General features: G+C 47.2%; 1 protein-coding gene across 1 annotated transcript in view; it reads left to right on the forward strand.

The window, feature by feature from the left end:
- The window catches only part of LOC147747796 (dimethylaniline monooxygenase [N-oxide-forming] 2-like), a 387,231-nt gene that overhangs the window by 303,048 nt on the left and 61,275 nt on the right, over positions 1-22,908 (forward strand). The window contains exon 6 of the mRNA XM_086955934.1: positions 11,048-11,247. Within this exon, the coding sequence (XP_086812060.1) occupies positions 11,048-11,247 (200 nt within the window). The remainder of the gene's footprint in view (positions 1-11,047; positions 11,248-22,908) is intronic.

Below are 22,908 nucleotides of genomic sequence, written 5' to 3' on the forward strand. Positions count from 1 at the left end.
TGTCTGATATGGTTTTGTAATAATTTGCCAGTTTGTCAGTAAATCCTTCAGTAATGGGATGAGTTCGTTCAGCGCATTAAGGTTTACAAAATTCTGTGAGAATTTTATAAAATTCTTTATTTGCTCATTTAGCATTTTGATTTCTGACTAATTATGACATTTTGTATTGTAGCTTTTTTGATTGTTGACATATATATACTGTTAAGTTTGTTTAGGTGAAATTTGTCTTGATTGATATTTGTTTTGAGCCTGGTGCTATGTAGCTTTGCAATGTGTTTTTATCTTTTTTAGCCTCAAGGGTGCTTGTTAATTTGTGTCCTGTTTTCCTGTTCTTAGTGGTATTAGGATATCAAAAGCTTTCTGAAACCACTCATAAAGTTTTTGAACAGAATTTATTGTGTCTAGATCTGTGTTGGATGTTAGTTGTGTTTCTAAGTTCTTTAAATTGAGTTTGTGCCGCAGTTGATAGGAGAATGCATGTAAGGTGGCCTTAGGTGTGTGCTGATTTGTGCTGTTTTGTGTTGGAAAGTTACCAGACGGTGGTCTGACCATGTTAATGGAGTAATCCTTTGAAAGGTCCCTAGTTCTGGATTCGCAAAAATTACATCTAGGATGTGATGTGTCCAATGATGTTTCTGGGGTTGTGGACAATCTGATTTATGTTTAGTGTGTATAGGAGAGTGCTGATAGTTCTTGGATGGGCCATATTGGGTCTGTCAAATAATATGTTTAGTAAGAATGGGCTGTAAACTTCTCTCATCCGGTGGAGTTCACTCAGTTTTGCCCACTCCATGCTCTGCTTGGAGCTCAGACTTAAGGAAAAACTCCATCAACCTCCATGTGGTGCTGCACACACAGTCAACATTAAGCCTCCAAACCCTACCTTACTCAGTTTCTTTTGTCGTAAACCACAGGAATCGCTGTTTGCCGCAAATGCTTCTAGAAAAACAACAAAAATATATATTTTGGTAAAAAAAACAGATATGCATTGTGGGCTGGACACATTATCTAAATTAGCAGGTGAGTGATTAACTCAGTAGTCTCATTCAAAGAGCCCACACAACTGGAGAGTCATCTTGTTGTATTCTAGACATTTATCCTGGTGAAAATGTTTACCTGGAATATAATCGTTTCTCTGTAACACTGCAAAACATTGATAACACCTTAACATCATTTTATTACACAATGATAAAGTACAAAACCAGAAGTGGAAACAAAGTCCAAAGTGACGGATGCACTCTCTTTGTAAAAGGTTTTTTAAACAAGACAGGAGTATAACCCTTAGACCAAGTCAGGACTGGGTAGATATGGTGCAATTAGAAAACAATGTCCTGAAAGGTAAAAGTCAATAGACAATTAATCATAGCATGCACATAGCATTGCTTGGGTGGACAAGGAGATAACTCATAGTTTTTGTCAAAAGGAACTTATTCAGCTTTAAGTGGAAACATTCATTTCATGGTCTGAGACAGTTAGAAAAACAGCACTGCATAGAATGTAATGACAACCACATGGGACTTGGTGCAACAAACGTGAATAAATAGTGCAGGTGGCGACGCAAGTGAAAGAAAACAGCATAGTCGGCGCACTGTGCAAGTGGTGCAAGCTATTTACAGTGGGTGGCTAGAACGGCGCATGTGACATTGTGATATCACAGTGGGCACAGTTAATTTTGGTTCAGGTCTAAAGCCACTAGGAAAAAGTGCGCCTGTTAGTCAGGCTGTTGGGTCGACGGCGTTTCGATCCAGAGAATTTAGGATCATCATCAGGACTGGTTGTCTGAATTAGGAAGTGCTTTAAAGGATCCCAGGGATTATGAGTCCTAAAGATTAAGTAGAATGGGTTGGTTGGTATAAGGCAGCTTGGGTTGCCGCTCAATCAATCAGCGCGACCGTCCGTGTACCTGACTCCAATGGTACACGGACGGTCGCGCTGATTGATTGAGCGCCGACCGCCAGCGTGATCATTCACTTTTGGCCGGCTACAATGCAGAACCTGCCACCAACTAATTAACGGAGCAAGGCCAACCCACAAGGCCAGAGAACACTGTTTCTTCGGCAACGAGCAAGGGACCACCTACAAAAGACATGAATTACCGCCTGGCCCATTAGCGAAGACACCACCTTATCGGTGACTCACCAAGCTGCCTTATACCAACCAACCCATATGGCCGGGATGCCCGCCACCCCCTCCCAACACCAATTCCCAATGGGAGTAGACAGACACAGGTTTGAACTTTTGGAAAGCGGGGGGGAGTCACCCCCCCGGCCGTATTTATTAAAATATGAAACAAAATGTAAAACATTAAATAAAAGTTTCATAAATTATGTACAATTTTACATTTATTACATTTCGATGAAGACATGTTCTTTGGCTAACCTTAACAGATCTCTAATACAAAGGTTTCCTAGCCGAGTCTAGCATCCTGAAATGCATACATTCTAAATTAAAATTGTACATCCTAGCATTAAGGGCCAACGGCAAGGTCTTAACCGGTGTCAGATCCCTACTACCAAAATCCCGCCCTCACGGTGTGAGTGGCGCATGCGCAGAGGACTTTACCCTCATTGCCACCTGTAACTTCCCTTGTCGTGGGGGCCCCCTTTTCACTCGACGCCATCTTAAAGGTCGTCCGAGTTCCCGTGTGAGGTATCTGTAGGAAGGACAGCGTGGACTCCCCCCCCCCATCCCACACATTCTCTATCCTCCGTTGCGGATATCCGGCCCCCGGGAAATTCATCAGAGGGGCATCTAGCCGCCTCCCCCCTGGGAGGGGCCTATGGCCTTCTCCCCCTAGGCGACCCATGCTTATTGGGTGCCGCCTCCCCGTGGAAGGGGCCAATGGCCGCCTCCCCCCGGGCGCTCCCATCCATTCTGGGTGGCGCCCCCCTCTAGGGACCTTGAAATTACAGCTCACCGATCATGACCTTACCGCCCGACCAAAAAATAAATACGACAGTTGTTTTACCTACTAAGAGAAGAAAAAATTCTAACATAGCCTTGATGAGTCATCAACTTCATTTTCCTGCAAAGGGAAACATTATCCTAAAACAGAAGCCACATCATCATATGACACATTCCCTTACTTTTCTACAAAGGAAAAAAGGCCTATACATTTCTATCTTAATCAAACTTTATTTAAACCAACATTGCCATAAGGGGCTGGTGGGTGGGTCAAAATTGCCGCTTGTTCCGTCGAGGGCTCACGAGCAACGAGTTGGTGCAGCCTTCAGAGCACAGGAACAAGAGGACGCTTCTTCGGATTCCCGCTCTATTTATCCATCTGCGGGAGGGCGGGGACCCTCCTCCGGTACGCCTACTGGGCGTGGTCTTCCGTGCGGGTGTCTAGGACAACCCCTCCTGGGCGGGAAAGGGCGCGCCCCGGCTACGCCACTTCGGGCATACCAGCCGAGCCACGCCTCCCACCCAAAATAGTTTCCCGGGGGGATCGGGGCACCCAACCATACGTTCGGGGGGACCGAGTGGTCGCCCCTTTCCATATGGCCGGGATGCCCGCCACCCCCTCCCAACACCAATTCCCAATGGGAGTAGACAGACACAGGTTTGAACTTTTGGAAGGCGGGGGGGAGTCACCCCCCCGGCCGTATTTATTAAAATATGAAACAAAATTTAAAACATTAAATACAAGTTTCATAAATTATGTACAATTTTACATTTATTACATTTCGATGAAGACATGTTCTTTGGCTAACCTTAACAGATCTCTCATACAAAGGTTTCCTAGCCGAGTCTAGCATCCTGAAAATGCATACATTCTAAATTAAAATTGTACATCCTAGCATTAAGGGCCAACGGCAAGGTCTTAACCGGTGTCAGATCCCTACTACCAAAATCCCGCCCTCACGGTGTGAGTGGCGCATGCGCAGAGGACTTTACCCTCATTGCCACCTGTAACTTCCCTTGTCGTGGGGGCCCCCTTTTCACTCGACGCCATCTTAAAGGTCGTCCGAGTTCCCGTGTGAGGTATCTGTAGGAAGGACAGCGTGGACTCCCCCCCATCCCACACTCTCTATCCGCCGTCGCGGATATCCGGCCCCCTGGAAATTCGTCGGAGGGGCATCTAGCCGCCTCCCCCCTGGGAGGGGCCAATGGCCGCCTCCCCTCGGGCGCTCCCATCCATTCTGGGTGGCGCCCCCATCTAGGGACCTTGAAATTACTGCTCACCGATCATGACCTTACCGCCACAGGCCGGATAGTTGACCGACTATCCGGCCCCCCCAATCCTCCTAAAGGTAATGCCCCCTCAAACCCCTTAGCCATGCTATGAAGTCTCCTATGAGTAAATCATTTCCCTCCCTGGACAGGTGAACCCCATCATTCAGATACATGTGATCACCCCGAATACACCCGTGAGGAATGCTATGCAACTGCGCTGAGCGAAACAATTTCCCTATTTTATTGTTAACCCTTTTCACAGAGTGGTTCAACGCTGACACTGAAATGCCCCCCCGCCAACTCTTCCTGGGGATCATGTGGGACCAGGCAATCGTGCACCCCGGGAGCTTCTTAGCCAACCAGCTAACTGCAGACAGGATGTGTTCTAATAACACTCTTCTTCCCAGCTTCACTAAGTCGTTGCCTCCCAGGTGTACTATGACTACAGATGGCGGTGACCTTTGCCGCCCTTTAAAGACCCTCAAAGAACGATTGAAATTGGTCAAAACAGAGCCCGCCCTTCCCATGGAAGGTCACTCTGTACCCATATTCCCCAGATGCGTGAGTCGCGTCACCTGCCTCGAATACGTCCCCGGCGCGCCTCATATATGAGTGGCCCACGACCCATACCACTCTTTCTCCAGTCGGTGATCCACGACCGCTGGTCTCCTGGTGCTGGGTCGACTTCCAGTTCCGCCCCGCGTGACAGGCTCGCGAAACTGTAATTCAAACAAAAGACAAGAAGCGTGAGTGCAAGTCAATTGATCTTTACAACATGTGCAATCGCACATACCTTTTGAAGCAATTCGAGGACCAATCGGCCCAGCTGCTTTACTTCCTCTGCACTCTGACCCCGGGCTGTAGCCTCAGTAGCAGCCCCTATCCTAAATGAGTGGGTCCCAAAATCGCACGGGTCCATGCCCGCGGCAGCGATTGACAGTGCTAACACCCTCTGAAACTGAAACCTCGTCAGTGGGGTGCCATCCTTGTGCCTCAGCAAGCTCCCCCCCCACGTAGCCGTCCTCAATGCCAAGTATTCCTCTACGCATTTTATCGGACAAGTGGGGGACCTGTGTGCGCCCTGCACGATAACACTATCACCCATGGCACTCTGGTCAGTCTTGGACCTGGCTATCGAGATTACCATCGAATCACCCCTTATTTGGATGTGACCCCTGCCCAGGCCTCCCTCTATATCCTTCTTGTTCCTTGCGGCCAGTTCGCTCACCCGCATAGCCCCGTGGAATGCCAAGGCGAAAGCTGCCCAGAACAGAACTGCTTCATAAAGGGAGGAGCACGTCTCATCTAGCTTCGCTAAGAGTAGAGACAATCTATCTAAACCAATCGGGTGCCTCGTATCCTGCTTGCGACCCTCGAGGCGTTTCCAGCCTCGGAGTGCCTTCCTAACCAAAAAGGAATCCGTCGGGTCTCTTATGCCATGCACCTGTGCCATGAACGAAATGGCCGCCCTATGTCTATTGGCCGTTGCCGCTGATCGGCCTCCTCTGTGCAGCGCGACCAGGAACACCAGGAAGGAGTCCTCCTGACCCCAGCTCTGTCTCCCTGATGGACCCAAAAATGTACAGTAGGAACGAAACGCTCCTTCGTATGCCTTCCTTGTTCTGGGAGCTAAGCTGGCTGCCACGAGGTCTTGTAATCCGGGGCACCGATTAGCCATAGTGCTTCGGGGAACGGTGCCGCCACTAGGTCCGCTGTGGGTAAATAGCCCCTGAAAGCCTGCATGTGTGAACGAGAGAGTGCATCAGCTGCATAATTCAGTACACCTGGCACATGTTTTGCCCTGAACTGTACATTCAATTTCATGCAACGTAATACGATTTCTTTCAACAATCTCAAGATCCACTTGCAGCGGGCTGCCTGCTGGTTAATGCACTCAACCACAGTCATATTATCAGACCAAAACACCACCGAGCGGTCCCTGGAGTCGTCTGGCCATGCCATCAGAGCAACCCAAATGGGGAATAGCTCCAAGAACCCAATGTTACCTGTCAGACAGCTGGAGAGCCACCACGTCGGCCATACTTGCGCCGACCATCGGTTACCAAAGATGGCGCCAAATCCCACGCTCCCAGCTGAGTCAGTCCACAAACCTAGTTCATCCGAAGATGCTGGCGGCTTGTTCCACACAACTCGACCGTTGAAGTCCGCCAGAAATGCCAACCAAATGCGCATATCCTGGCGAACCTCTGCCGACAGTCTCATACGGTGGTGTCCCTCCTTGAGACCAACCATAGCTTGTGCAATAGAGCGTGAGAAGGGGCGAGCCATTAGTATCACCCTCAAGGCAAAGTTAAGCTGACCCACTGTTTGCTGTAACTGGTGTAGGGTCCCTTTCTCCTTGCCCAGGCATTGCATCAGGGAAGCCCTAAATTTGGCCACCTTTTCCATCGGTAAACGGAAACATCCTTCCACTGAATCGAGCTCAATTCCCAGAAACTCCAGTGAAGTAGATGGTCCGACCGTCTTACCTGGTGCCAGTGGGACTCCGAACTCCCGCATGAGGATGCAGAAGTCCCGTAGTGCCTGCGCACATTCCGTATCGCCGGCTGCACCCAAAAACAAGAAGTCATCTAGATAGTGCATCACATGCTTATGGCCTGTGGCCTCGGTGAATGCCCACTCTAAAAAACAGCTGAACATTTCAAAATAAGCAGAAGAAATGGAGCAACCCATCGGCATGCATTTATCCATGTAATAACTCCCCTGAAATGCAAAACCTAGCAAGCACTGATCCTGTGGGTGTACCGGGAGCAACCGGAACGCCGATTCAATGTCCGATTTCGCCATCAGCGCTCCGGGGCCCAGGCGATTTAACATGGCCACGGCATCATCGAACGATGCATACCGCACTGAACAAACGTCTGGGTCAATGGCTTCGTTCACCGAAGAACCCCTAGGGGCAGACAAGTTGTGAATGAGTCTAAACTCCCCCGGGTCTTTTTTCGGACCACCCCTAACGGGGAACACACAAAATCTACCACCGGCGGGCGATGAAAAGGCCCTGCTACCCGCCCCAAGCTGACTTCCTTTGCAATCTTCTTTGCCGCTACACTTGGGTTGTGTTGGACAGATAACTGATTTTTACAAAAGGAGTCCCCCCGAAAATCCCCCACCGGGATGTTGAAGCCATATAGGAAACCCTTCCTCAACACCCCGGCGGATACATGATCAGGGTATTTGTTCAACCAAGGAGTCAGAGCCATGATATCGACAGGTGTAGGCAATCGGTTACAAAGGATTACCTCACTCTTGCTTAGACCTTTTTCCTCCCGTTCCGCTGTTTTTAGATCTACAGCTACTCTCCGGGTGTGAGGAGTTCCCACAGCCCGCACACGCATGCCTGAACCTACATGTTCCCTGGGGCCTGTTACAGTTGCCTCTATTGAAGCCCCAACAAACCCCCCGCTTGCCGCCATTCCCGCCGGTCTTGGACTGATAGTCCCCACCGGCGCCCACTCGAAAGGGCACCGCGGGCTTTTGGCGAACTGACCCCGACCCGCTCCCGCCCGGCGAGGACGTACCTGCCGCCCCAGGCAAGAGCTGCTTGTGCCATGACACCGAGTCGAGGCAATCCCAAGTCAAAGTAGCATCAAACTCCTTCGCTTTTCGGAATTTCATATCGTAACCTTTCCATTCATCCCCTCATACATGGTATAAAAATCCATAATCCTATTCTGATAACATGTCAACTCGGTCATGATTTCAGGCTTCCGTTCCCCCATGACTGCCGTAAATATGGAAAAGGCCTTAACCCAATTTGCTACCGTCTCCTCAACCCTGAATTCCGCCATCTTGGCGCGCCATACACTGGGGTGCCATAAATCTTTCTGGGATTTTGCATATTCCATCTCGCGATGGTCAGTCAATAATGAAAACATATTTACATATTTCTCCCCCCATATCAGTTCTTTTGTGGCCATAGGGATGTGCTGTGCCACCCTTTCACGCCTTGAAGGTAATGAACCCTCCCCTGCCACTGGCAATGTGTGCTTACCAGGTTCGGCCGTTGAGTCTGCCGCCTTTTCCCGGCTAACCGCAGGTCCTCCCGGCGCCACCTGTGGGGGAACAAGAGGAACATTCGCCGTCGCGGCCTCTCTCGACTGCCGCAATTGCTCGATTATTAGTCTAGCCTCCTCGGCCGGGTCCCCCGCAGCCACTGCCCCCACTGCTTTCTTCTTGAGCCATGGCAACACCGCCGCTAACTGGATGGCCAATTCGGGGGGCATCTCCTCATCGTTAACAAGAGTAATTACAACCGGGATCGGTAAACCTATATCTGGGTTTGGTACCGGGCTGTCCGCCGGTGTAATGGGGGTGACTGGGGGTATCTCAGGAACCGGAACCTCCCCAGAAACCGCCCTCCTCTTAACACGCTTCCCCCTACCCTCTGGGACGACTCCCGGCAAGGCCGGGCCTATTATCTTCTTAGGACGGCCTGAGTTGTTCTGGGCCGCTAACTGTTTCTTAACCTCGGCCAAACCTCGACCAATCGAGTCAACTTTTCCGAGCTTCCGGTCCATGCTCGCCATTCGGTTCGACACATGGTGCAATACCTTCTCCATCTCAGAGCCCTTTCCTGCTTTCTTGCCGGCCAAGGTTTCGAGTACTCTGCTCTAGTTGATCAACGAGGTCCTGAATCCTTCGTACTCCAAATCACTGAAAGAGAAACAACAAGATTACAAGTTCTCAAAATTGCCGCTTGTTCGGTCGAGGGCCCACGAGCAACGAGTTGGTGCAGCCTTCAGAGGACAGGAACAAGAGGACGCTTCTTCGGATTCCCGCTCTATTTATCCATCTGCGGGAGGGCGGGGACCCTCCTCCGGTACGCCTACTGGGCGTGGTCTTCCGTGCGGGTGTCTAGGACAACCCCTCCTGGGCGGGAAAGGGCGCGCCCCGGCTACGCCACTTCGGGCATACCAGCCGAGCCACGCCTACCGCCCAAAATGGTTTCCCGGGGGGATCGGGCACCCAACCATACGTTCGGGGAGACCGAGTGGTCGCCCCTTTCCATTCTACTTAATCTTTAGGACTCATAATCCCTGGGATCCTTCAAAGCACTTCCTAATTCAGACAACCAGTCCTGATGATGATCCTAAATTCTCTGGATCGAAACGCCGTCGACCCAACAGTCTGACTAACAGGCGCACTTTTTCCTAGTGGCTTTAGACCTGAACCAAAATTAACTGTGCCCACTGTGATATCACAATGTCACATGCGCCGTTCTAGCCACCCACTGTAAATAGCTTGCACCACTTGCACAGTGCGCCGACTATGCTGTTTTCTTTCACTTGCGTCGCCGCCTGCACTATTTATTCACGTTTGTTGCACCAAGTCCCATGTGGTTGTCATTACATTCTATGCAGTGCTGTTTTTCTAACTGTATCCGACCATGAAATGAATGATTCCACTTAAAGCTGAATAAGTTCTTTTTGACAAAAACTATGAGTTATCTCCTTCTTGTCCACTCTTTGTAAAAGGGGCACAGACATTTATACAGATCATGTACTAAAGTGTAGGGTTTGCAACTGTGACTCCTGCTAGAGATGAGGGGAACTGGATGTTGGATAGGGAGAATGCCTTGGTTGCACAATATCAGGAGTTGGTAAGATAGAACTATTGCTGTAGATTAACCTGAAAGCCAGAGTTGGTGTTCACAAAGGAAAGGCACTTACTTTGTAATACTGAGAAGGAACTTTAATAGGCTGGGTGTATCTCACGTAATTTTCTGTAGCATAATCATGCGGAATTACCCCAAAAGTCTGCATGATTGTGCAGAATTACGTGACAAGAGTAATTCTGCATTCAGCTCTATTTCCTAGCGCAAAAAATGCCCCTCACATCCAAAATGGACGTGAGGATGCACTTTGCAGTAAATGCAACAGAAAACAAATAGTGAGCAGTGGCTCATGCTCACTAAATGTGCACTTAGGATAAGATTTCCACTCCAACTTATTCCGATCATTTAGCGCTCATTTCTTAGAACAAAATGCACCATTGCCTCCAAAATGGACGCAAGAATGCGTTTTGCACTAAGAAATAGTGCTATATGCAACAGAAGGCGAATAGCGAGTGTGAACAGCCACTCATGCTCACTAAATGTTCTCGCCGTAGGAATTATTCCCCCACAAATGACTGTTTGAATATGTTAGTGGTAATTCTGCTTCAAACAATAACTCGGAATTACCAACATTACTCTGGTTACTCCAATGTAGGTGACATTCTACCCAGGACTTGACTTTAGCAATATATTGGGCATCCAGAATTCTAAATTCTGAGTAATAATTTACTAAATGCTCATGGCCTGATTTAGAGTTTGGCGGGCAGGTACACCATCACAAATATGACAGATATTGGCTCCACTTTATTACAAGTTCATTATATCCTAATGAACTTGTAATAAGGGGGATGGGATATCGGGCACAATAAAACAATTGTAATAAGTCGGATAGAATATCTGTCACATTTATGACAGTGTACCCGCCCCCCAAACTCTAAATCATGCCCTCAATGGTTAGGAACTTTAATCTCAAATCTGGTCTGTTGCCCACAGATTTAAAATGTTCAATTTTGTTCTCATACATTCAGAGCTTACCAGGATTCAGGGTGATACTTTTGCCCAAAAATGTAATGCTTCTCGTTTACCTGAAACTATGAAAATCATTCTGCAAGGCACCTGAATTTTATTCTCAGTTGTTAATCTAAAGGAAGTTATGGGTCCTACACAGCAAACATTGCTTTAATTATTTCCACTCCTATTGTAGTCTTCTGAAAGAACATTGTAGAAAAGTCACATCCATCCATAACAGTCTTCAAAAGACTTCTAACAGCCCTCTCACTTTTTGCCTTGCAGGTTTTTCTGAGCACCAGGCATGGTTCTTGGGTGCTAACTCGAATTTCCAATGGGGGCAACCCTATCGACATGATGCTTTCTACTCGATTTCAGTTCTGGGTCATGGGTCAACTCCCGGTGGCTGTGGCCCTCTCGCTCAATAATAAGAAGATGAATGAGTGGTTCAACCATGCAAACTATGGGTTGCAACCTCAAGACAGGTAGTAATCTTAAAGTGCTCACTTGACACAAATAGGAATTCTGTCTATTCACATTGCAATTGTTGCATCCTGTTGTTTTACATCAATTTCCCAGTTTTCTTTTCTTTTATATTGTATATCTTGACAGAATTGTGCAAAAAGTATTTGACTACTAATTAAAAAAAATGGGTATAAGTGCACTCACTACATGGCATTATGGCACACGTGAGATTAGACTATTCTGGAATCTGGAACATTGATAGTCACATAGTGATAGGAATGATTGATCCCTGTCTCAAGTCGCTGTTCGCAGCCCCAGTTAGCTGACCTGACTAATGATCTGTTAACAGTAAGAATGTCTTTAGCTTGCAATAGGTGGGTTAGCTGTTTGTCAGTTTAGTAACATGCTGCAGGCATCAGTTTCAATGAAGCTAGTTCAGAGAAAACATGCAGTGACCCACCATTGGAGTCTGTGGGTGAGTGATATCACATCCTGTGATGATGTTAGTGTAAATGTTTTACCTTCAGCTACTCATGTAACGACACGGTTAGGAGTGAGAACGCGCCAACATTAGAAGAAAAGAGATCTTAGTTGAGGTACTGCACATTCCCCCTCTTTTGAAAAGGTTGAACAACGAGCTGGCGTGAAAGAGGTCCAGCACCACTGTTGACAGACCTGCACCAGCTAAGGGCTTCATAATAAATGAAAAACCTGGATACAAGCTGCCAGGTTTTGAAAGGCTGCATTGATGCCCACTGATCACAGGATCAGCTTTCTAAGGAGGACTCATGCCAAAGGATAGTTTGTAAATAACATTTGAATCTGAAAAGCATGCCAGTGAACTCTGATTGAAGCAATGGCGTGCCCACATAGATTCTACCTATTTCATTGTAACTGGGAAATTGATTTGTACAGCATCATATATCAACTATGGGTGGGATTTCTGTATTTTAAGTGTTTGAGATACTGTGCCACAATAAGGTACTCTTTGCCCATCACATTGACTTGAAAAGACACACCCAGTCCTCCTATCCCTGCCTTCTGACCCTCCGTACTAAGGATCATCTCCCTCCAACCCCTACCAACCCCATGAAGACCAGCCTTCTGGGTATCAAGCAATGGGGAGTGCAGGGTGAAGCCCAAGATGGAGTCAGACGTTGCCCTTTCTCACACAAATGCACAACAATGCTTGCTGTGTACTGCAGTCCAATGCTTCCCATTGACTTGCACAGGAAATCACTCTCCTTTTCGTCAAGTATGCACACACCCTCTACTTTCTGCTGTGAGTTTAATAGTTTAATATCTGAAATGTTACATCTGTAGGCATGGTCTTCAAATATTGTATCATGTGTTGCTGAAAAGGAAGACTCTGTGCCCCTTGCCATACCCATCAGCCAACATTACTCCCACAGGCCTTGTTACTCCTGCCTGATGTGTTGGAACCCAACATACAGTTTGCCTACTGGTGTACTTTAGGGAGGGAAACTGGTTGGGATCCCTTGGCTTTAAAGTGACACTGGAATGTTGTCATTTCATCTATCACTGGTATAAAAAGGACCTGTTCTTGCTAAATTGGGGCATTCTTCAACACCATTTGGGTACTCCTGGCATAATTCAGACCCCTGCCACTTTGTCACATTTAACAAAATAATGTTTAAGAGAGCTGTTCTAACCCCCCCTTTCCACACCATTCTAATGACACTCCTGAAGGAGGCATCCACAAGCCAAGCTCCCTGCTTACCAATGTGAGCTGAAGAGTTTTTATTCTATAAAGAAAGAGCAAGCAATAAAGTGGAATGCAATTGTAGAAGCCCACTGGGTGTGTGTTTAGAGACTGTAGGTTTCTCTGGAGGCACTTGTGATTAGTTTGGGCAATAAATAAAGTCTGATGCCATGTTTGAGCAGTGTTTGGGACATAGATGTACATTTTGACATGTTTATTAAGTCTCTTTGTTTACTCTTTTTCTTGGCGGCTGACTGATGACGTCAGTCATTCGCGCGAACATATCATTTTAATTATAATTAAGTTGGAAAATATGCTCTACCAATTGTATTTTATCCTGCTCTTGTGCTGTCTAATACAATCTTTGATCTCTGGACAGGGTAGCGAGAGTACATGGGCCTTTGATGCAATAATTCACATGACTGGAATTACAGTTTGAAAAGTTCATGATTTATTTTCTTAAATTTAAATAATTTGGTGTTGAATGCACAACTATGACTGACACAACACCTGCAGTACTTGAAATGGCCATTAGTAGATGGAAGGTCCCAGATTCTAATGATACAGGGGTCGTGTCAGGAAATTTGTGGTCACATACAACATGGCCTCTAATGTTCTGTCTGTGTTTGAGTGAAGTATACAACAAAGTGATAAATGGAACTTTGAATTAATTTCAGCCACTGGTAATTACTTGATGCCACATCCTCATACTTTATTCTGCCCACCATGCCACATCAGGTTGGACTGAGCCACTTACAAAACAGTCTTGACCCTGCTCCAATTGGAATAATCCAACCCAAAATGCAAGGTCATATCCTCCCTGGACTGGAAGAAAAGCAACGCAAGACCAGTTTTGCCCTTATTATGGTTCATCAGCTGGGGATAGCTTAATTTCAGTAGTACAAAGTGCTGCGGGCCTCACACTGAAGTGTACAAAAAGTGATAGATGGAATACTTGAATTATTTTCAGCAACTGGTGATTACGTGGGGCCACATCTCAATCCATCCATGTTTTGCATACCATGCCACTTTAGCATGGACCTACTCATATGCACATCAGTCTTGTCCCTGTTCTAATTGGAGCTGTCCAGCACGAACTGCCAAGCCAGTCTTTCCTGAACTGGAACACATGCAACTCAAAATCCTTAGCGCCCTTAATAGGGCTCATCAGTTGGTTGAAGGAAGCCAGTGGTAGTCCTAATGCAACTTTGCCCATTTTCAAAACCTTCCTATGCTTTGTGTTAATTTTGTCCACTTTGTCATAGTTTGGGGAAAATGTGGAAGTACAAGCTAGTTTATTGGTGGATTTCTTAGGTTGGGATTAGGACGTGTTTCTTTTGGGGAACATAATGCTTTTTCATGGATTGTTAAAACAGTCTCCATGGAAAGCCCTTTGATGCAAATTGGGGCAAAATATTTGAACTTCTTCAAAAAGAAAATGAATCCTTCATTTTGCAATTAAAGCAGATTCTTAAAAGCTAGTAGTGGATTTCTCCCTATAGCGAAAAGAAAAGTTAGAGTTTATTGTACTTAAAAAAAAACATGACATTTATTTGTATGTTAATATTATTGTAAATTAATTGTATATATTTATTTTAAATGTAACACAACATTAAAAAAATGCTAAAACACTAATAACTTTTGAATTCAATCATTAATCGAATAAATGTTTAAAAAGATAATGTTTTATAAAGTTTAAACTATAAAATTCCCACCTTAAGTAGAATTTTTTTTATTCCACATTACTATTAAGTGATGTACAGAAATAATGAAAAGTAATTTAATTATATTTTAATGAAAACTAATGTTACCTTAATTTTTCAACTCAAGAAAAGCCAGTCAAATTTTGTAAAATAAAATACATGTTTTAGATTTTTTGACATTAAATAAATGTATTTATATTTTTAAATAGTTTAGATAATGTAATTTATTTTAAAATTATTTCCTATGGCATTTTATTTGAAGTCCCTACCTTCATTACTTGCTATTGGAGGGTGGCGATTTCCTACTTGACAGAGGCGTTGTGAACATTTCCCTGACCGAAGAGGCAAGTTCCATTATTCCACCTAGCCGCACCCGCTCCGCGGGTGCCGCGTCGCACGGGAGTGCGAGGAGCATCTTACACCGGCAATAGGAGCAGGAAGGCGGAGGCAAGGGTGAGTGGCTCGGCGGGGCTGCGAGCGTGCGGGGACTCCAGTGACCAGGAGTCCCTGCGAGACCACGGACACAGCATCCGGTCCGCTCTCCCCGCTGGCCCGCCCCCCGCCTTCCTTGCGTGTCATAAGGCGACTCCTACAAGCACCTGTGGGGCGATTTCCTACTTGACAGAGGCGTTGTGAACATTTCCCTGACCGAAGAGGCAAGTTCCATTATTCCACCTAGCCGCACTCGCTCCGCGGGTGCCGAGTCGCACAGGAGTGCGAGGAGCATCTTACACCGGCAATAGGAGCAGGAAGGCGGAGGCAAGGGTGAGTGGCTCGGCGGGGCTGCGAGCGTGCGGGGACTCCAGTGACCAGGAGTCCCTGCGAGACCACGGACACAGCATCCAGTCCGCCCTCCCCGCTGGCCCGCCCCCCGCCTTCCTTGCGAGTCATAAGGCGACTCCTACAAGCACCTGTGGGGCGATTTCCTACTTGACAGAGGCGTTGTGAACATTTCCCTGACCGAAGAGGCAAGTTCCATTATTCCACCTAGCCGCACCCGCTCCGCGGGTGCCGCGTCGCACGGGAGTGCGAGGAGCATCTTACACCGGCAATAGGAGCAGGAAGGCGGAGGCAAGGGTGAGTGGCTCGGCGGGGCTGCGAGCGTGCGGGGACTCCAGTGACCAGGAGTCCCTGCGAGACCACGGACACAGCATCCGGTCCGCTCTCCCCGTTGGCCCGCCCCCCGCCTATCACGTCCCCTATATAACATCACTTAACTCCCGCAGCGCGGGACGCAGCTCGGGGCGAAGACCGGGCTAAGAGCGGGTCGTTTGAGGCCGTTCGAGGACTGAGCGGACTGGACTGGCCCACCCCCTTTCGCCCACAACCTGTTTATTCCTTATCAAGCCGTTATAGGTATCCAAATATCGTATTTCCTCATTTTGGCTGTTTGATCGACGCCCGTCCTCCCTTCCTAAAACACCATGAGTACTAGGGTGACACGTAGTAAGGCTTCCAAAGGTGGTCCACAAATTAGTGGCCCTATGGATGACTTCATTACCCGTACTAATATAGCTATAGACGAAGAGATATCTAAACTCCAAACCCGGGTTTCTCTAGAATTAGTAGCTGCCAGAAGGCTGTCTCAAGTAATTGCGCTTTCAAAAAAATCATCCCTAGGCCATATAGCTGCCTCAGTTACTCCGGATCGTCCTGCCCGTCCCCATCGTGTAGTTACACAGGCCGATGTCCACCAGTCCCTGAACCCTGCCACCCCTCTTTTGCCTTTAGAGCAACCACCTAATGTAGATGAGGCAAACCGGCCGGCACCTTCTCGTGTCCAGAGTTCTATCCCTAACCCACCCCCTCGGGCATCTTCAAACACTACCTGCACTAGTGGCATACAACCCAAAAGAAAACGCCATTTACGTTCTGCCTATTCTCGGAAGAAGGCAAAAGTTGCAGTTTCCCAACATCTGGCACTGACTAATGTCCCAGCATCTAATGTTATACCAGAGCGTTCTCCGAGTACACAGCCAACATGGGAGGTTAAGGGAGAGGGTTTAGTTACAACCCCCACCACCATTTTAGAGGATGAGGGCTCACAGGTAGAGGGCCTGGGTAGGAACGACAAGGAATTTATCGATCTGGTTTGGGAAACACTTAAAAAACTTCTCTCACCCCTTGACCTTAGATTGTCAAGGATAGAAAATAACTTGCTCGAGATGGAAAAGAGCATTATTGCTCTGGCCACTCTCGGCTTGAGAAGTCTTGAAAACCAGGGTATGCCCTTGAATGACCCAATATCATCAGCTCCTGTCTCCCAAGTCCAGCAGCTCCCACTCCTAGTACCAGTTACTGAAAGGCCGGTTCCTAAACCGAGGACCGTGGCTGTGGACCAAGTTACCCCTACCGCCAAACCTCAGGCTCCCAGACCCCAGGTTCCCAAACGGAGTCCCAAGCCCCAATTAGCAAACCTTACATCGGGAGTGCCTCCTAGACCTAATCCTGTTGATACCCAGGGCCCCCCCGTAAAAGACAATTTCAGAGGGGGTTATATCGATCTTCCCCCAGAGGCCAATGATTATGTGGTTGTGTTGACGGGTGTCCCTGCGATTGGCAATGGTCAATACGAGAACCATTGGTCACTGAAAAACAAGATAATGTATTGGCTCAACGTGAACAGACCGATACCCAATGGTCGAAGAAGTCGAGTCCTGATGGTTCGTAGAACACCCTGGGTGGGTCCAACGAAGAAAACTAATTCTGGGTACTGCATAGTGGTGACTTTTGAGGACCCATATACGGCGCATCATATCTGTTCCTGGCCGAGCAGTGAAGAGTCCTCTGTCATACCCAGGCCATTATCCTTCTTCTACCCTCCTCGTCAAATGCATACCCAGGTGGATAACTGGACATTGGTACAACATCGCCCATGGAATAGTCATCCTAAGAGGCAAAAGGATACTCTCCTACATTGGAATGGCCTCTCAACTTACAACAGTTTTGGTGGTCTAGAGGAGGTTGATTGACTCTCTATGCATCCCGCCGATCCACAATTGGGAATAGCAACGCCACCACAGGCTCTAGGTCACATTGAATGCTTAATTCTTGACTCCCCATCAGGCCTAGGAGGGTCATCGCACAGTTTGCCCATTGATAGGGGGCTGATCGCACCGACTATTTTTGACCATCACGGTGCGGAAGCAAGGATAGACCTACCCTGTCTGAACCCCACTCCACCTGTTCATACTGAAATAGCAGGGACTCATCTGTCTGATACAGCTGCAACTCTTAACCTCCAGCAGACTGAGCCACCTATAAAGTCTCTTAGACCGGCTGTGACTAACCCTCCTCCCCCTACCTATTCTCCAAAGCATCCTATACTTGGTGAACCTCTTCTGAAGATTTTAAGCTGGAACGTGGCAGGCCTCGTACGCAACTTTGATATCCCTGAATGGAATGCTTTCCTGGCACCTTATGACATCTGTCTCCTACAGGAAACCTGGTGCCAGGAACCCAGACACAGAGTGGGCTTTTCAACCTACTTTGTCCCGGCTGTCCATCACCAAGGATCCAAAGGTCGCCCGTCTGGCGGCCTTCTGATATGGGTCAGCATTGCACTAGGCCTCAGTGTAACTCAAAGGACCACCCAATCGCCTGATCTTCAGTGGATAACATTACATTGTAAAGGGGGAAGAAACTTAGAAGTATTTAATCTCTACCTGAGGGGCGCCAGGAGTGGGGCATCATCTTTAACCTCAACAGGCCTAAGAAGCAACCTAGCTGCCTGTAATACTGACTCTCATGTTCTTCTTGCAGGCGATTTTAACTGCTGTTTTGAGCCCCTGGCCAGGGAAGATATTCTGGATACCTTCGATGAGGATACTAGGAGAGGTATTCCTATCCTGACCCTTGATCCGATTCCTAAATGGTCACAAAGCGCGATAGACATAAACGCTCTTTGTATGGAACATAACCTGAGACCAACAAATGGCCGTTCCAAATCGGACTCTATGGGTGCCCATACATATAACAGGACGGGCCACTCATCCAGAATTGACTTTATTATGCTCAACTATAACCTCTGGTCATGCCACCAAGACATGGAGGTTATAGAGTCTTGTGATAGCGACCATAACCCCCTTTCTTTAACTATCACTATTCCCTGGCAGGTTGGAAATCAAGGCACCCCTGATCACAAATGGAAATCTTCGCATGAGATTCTTCCCTCAAACTGTGGCAGGCGTTTGAAAAGGGCCAGAGTCCTAGCAGACGAAGCAAGGATGACGCAAGCCAGGACCATCTTGACAGAAGTGGAACCTCGGCTTGACGCCTTAAATCCCGCCAGCACAAAGGTCTTACCGCTATTCACAGAGACTATAGCGGCATTAAGTGATCTGTTCATCATTTCCAAACCTAGTTCCAGGGCTGCTTCGAAAGGTGCTCCTAGGGCAAGAGAAAAGTGGTTTTCCTCCAAATGTCGAGCCGCTAAGGGGGGACTTATCTCTGCACTAAAGAACAAAGATCCAGCCAACATTAGGACCGCGAGGAAATTTTATAGAAAAACTGTGATAGAGGCTAAGCAGACTCATGATTTTAATTTTTGGCGGGAGCTAGTAGAGGCAAGCACAAGGAAAGATGCCAAGGGGTTTTGGGATTTGTTAAGATCCATGGAAAAGCCTATCGATCATCAGCTAACTTGCAATATCCCTGGCGATGTTTGGTTTGCCCACTTCTCGAAACTGTATTCGGCTCCTCCGGGGTCATTCCAACTAACTCTGGCCCCACCACCCAGCCCCACAGCTGGTCTCCCATCCAGCGATGGTTTATTTACTAGCTTGGAAGTAGAGAAGGCAATTAGGTGTATTGTTCCCAATAAGGCGGCAGGCCCTGATGGGATTCCGGGGGACTTGATAAAGAATAACCCCTCATTTTGGAGTAGATTAATTGCTTCCCTCCTCAATGAGGCTTTGTTGGGAGGTTCCTTCCCTGACTCATGGAGGGGCGCTGAGGTCGTCCCCATTTTTAAGAAAGGCTGCAGGGACGACCCAGCAAATTACCGCCCCATCAGTTTGCTGGACTCAACCCAAAAGGTAGCGGGCAAAGTGGTATTGGGTAGGATTTTACAGTGGGCAGATGAAAATCAGATCCTGTCAGATTTCCAAGCAGGCTTTAGAATAGGGACAGGTACCGTCGAGCAGACATTTCGCCTTCTAATGCTTTATTGGAAAGTGGTGGTGCTAGGTGGGGGCAGTTTATATCTAGTCTTTATAGACTTGAGAACAGCCTTCGACCTGGTCCCACGCGCATTTTTGTGGAATGTCCTCGATGGGTTAGGTCTACCCCCATACCTGCTGGCCTTGCTTAACAAATTCCACGATAGCAATTTTGCCCAAATTAGATGGGGTGTCCAGGGAGAAAAAACACCTTGTATCCCTGTAGATAGGGGCGTCCGCCAGGGGTGTGTGCTTGCCCCCACTCTGTTCTCTCTTTACGTTAACGGAGTGGTGGAGCATCTCCTACAACATCCATCAGATGCACCCTCCCTGGCTGGAAGGAAAATTCCGACGCTCCTATTTGCGGATGACACCCTTCTAATTTCGAAGTCACCTGTGGGCATCCAGTCATTGCTCTCCAGCTTCAAGGCCTTTTGCGACACCAAGGGATTGGCTATAAATATAGGTAAGCCCAAATTCCTTGTCCTCAATCCCCCTAAGAAATCTGTTACTCTCCCCGTTCTAGACTCTGTTCCACTCGAAAGAGTCAAAGAATTTGACTATTTGGGCATACGACTTAGCGACACTATGAGTTGGAAGGCACACCATCAAAAGGTGTTTCTGATTCATAAAAGGGTTGTTGGTGCCCTTCTCAAAGAACAGCGAGCCTCCTCCTTAAAACCAATTGGGGCACTTCTTGACATCTATAGGGCAAGGGTTGTGAGCGCAGCACTGTATGGCGGAGAACTGTGGGGCATTCAGAGAGTAGACACCCTGGCCCACCTTGAAAACAACTTTCACAAAGATCTGATGAGGCTACCCCACAGTACTCCTACAATCCCCCTTTTGCTCGATGCTGGCACCCGCCCATTATGTGAGCAAGCCAAATTACGCCCCCTCTTACTATGGTCCAGAATCTGGAACGTCCCCGAACTTAGCAGCTATGCAGATGCCTTAAATGATCTTTTGTCACTACCAGGTTGGCATAAGGTTACCTGGCTTAGGGAGGTCAAGAGGCTTCTGTATAAGCTGGGCCTTGGTGATGCGTGGGAAAACAAATCAGCACCCTCAAAACAACTACTGAAGAAGGCTTATTGGTCATGGGTGGACAATGAGAGAGTATGTAACACAAACCATTCTAAATCTGTCGCTCAATTTTTGCTTGTTAAAGAAACCCCTTACAGGGAACCCTATCTGGATTTAATCCATAGCCCATGCGACAGAGCATTGTATTTCTAATTCAGGGTTGGGGTATTACCCTTATGCCAGTTTACTTCCACCTGGAAACCGCCCCTACAAACTGTACCTTATTGCCCGTTCTGCGACTTAAGGACTGAATCTGTTGCTCACTTGCTATTTGAGTGTAAAGCTTACGAGGCCCCTAGACGGAGGTGGTTGAAGCCCCTTTGTAGGAGCTTGGGAACTCGTTCACATCTGGAAGCTTTAAGTATATTGCGTACAGATGCTAGACCCTTTTTTGCCTCTTGTATGGCAAACTATTTAGGCTGGGCTTGGCGTATAAGAACTGCAAAAAAATTGTTGATCCAATAATGTGTTCCTTCCTAACTCGCCAGTTCTTTTTTATGAAAAATTATGAGATGTTTTTTAACTTTCTAATAATGATCATGTAGGGTACTTTGTTTTGATTATTGTTATATTGTTTTTAATGATGTAATGTCTTGCTTTTATGATATGTTTTTATATCGAAATAAAGCTTACTACTACTGCTATTGGAGGGTGTTGCTGTACCAGTGGTTTTATGATCATATTCCTCTAACTCGCCTGTTGAGCATAGCCTTTGGCTGTGAACAGTGAAGTATTGGCCTCAGGTTCTAACCTGTGGCCATATCTTGTGCCCGGTGTCCATGTGAGAAGCTAAAACCACTGCACTTGGCCATTCAGCTGATCCCAGCAGGGGATTGGCCACTGGACCATATGTGGTTCTGGAAGCAGTAGCGGCTGCTACTGACCAGGGTTGGTGGGGCAGGGGGTGACGAGGGAAGGAGAAGAATAAAATAAATTGCACTTACCTCTTTACTGCTGACCGCTGGCTGCCGCCTCTTCTTTCTCCATCTTCCAGAATCCCATAGCAGCATTGTGATTGGTCTGAGTGCTGTGTTTGGCAGTCAGACAGAGGCTGGTAAGCTCTCCATGTTCTCCACCCAGGCTATAGATGATCAGCCAGCCAAAGCATCATGCGCTACTACTCCTCCCCCTGTGATGTGGGGAGCCCAGTCCTATCCGCCTGGCTTCAGCTACAAACTGAATACATAATTATGATAACGAAAGTTATCAATTTATTTTTTGTATTCAACTTGCAGCTGAAGCAGTGGGGCTACGCTCCTCTGCCTTAGTGGAGAAGCCGCCACTGGCTGGAAGTACTCCGGCTCTGAAATGAAGTACATTTCCCTCTGTTTTGCAACCTTTTTGGCTGTATAAACTTTTGAAGGGCAGTTTGTGAATAGCAGGGTGCATTATCTTTTGTAGGTGGATGCATGCTGCACTATAAACCCCTCATAAACTCCTCCTATTTTGTAGGACGTAAGCTGCATTTCCATCAGCTACCCTGGTTTCTTTCATATATACAAATAAGTAGTAAACTTGCATGTAGGAGGATCTCTCCATAGAAAATATAGGAGAGGCAAAGGCAGTGATTTTTTTGTTTTAAGGTCTGTGAATAGCATTTTGTAGTACTTTAGTAATACTACTATAGTACTGCTAAGTGCACTAAAAATGCAGCATGTGAATGGTTCCTAAAATGGTTTGTAATCATTGTATAACCATAATTAACTGTCTGCTGATAATGTTCAGTACTTGGTATCAGTGCTTGACTTTTTCATTACATTGACTGTGGCTCTGGTTATTGATCTGACCAGGAAACACTGATGTGCATGAGTTCGTAGTGAACCACTATAATATTGTGCATTATAATACCCAAGTTTCCTATTTGGCACATTGGCTCACTCTTGTTCGTGTGAAACTGCTGAGGGGGTGTTAGAACTGGAGGTCTCTAATTGGAAGAGGTATGCACTTTTGTCCAAGTTGGGACCCTTGCTTCTAGTCAGGGTAAGGGGGATACACACTTTATATAATTCC

Source organism: Lissotriton vulgaris, chromosome 1_1 (genome assembly GCF_964263255.1).
Source record: "Lissotriton vulgaris chromosome 1_1, aLisVul1.2, whole genome shotgun sequence".
Taxonomy (NCBI): Eukaryota; Metazoa; Chordata; class Amphibia; order Caudata; family Salamandridae; genus Lissotriton; species Lissotriton vulgaris.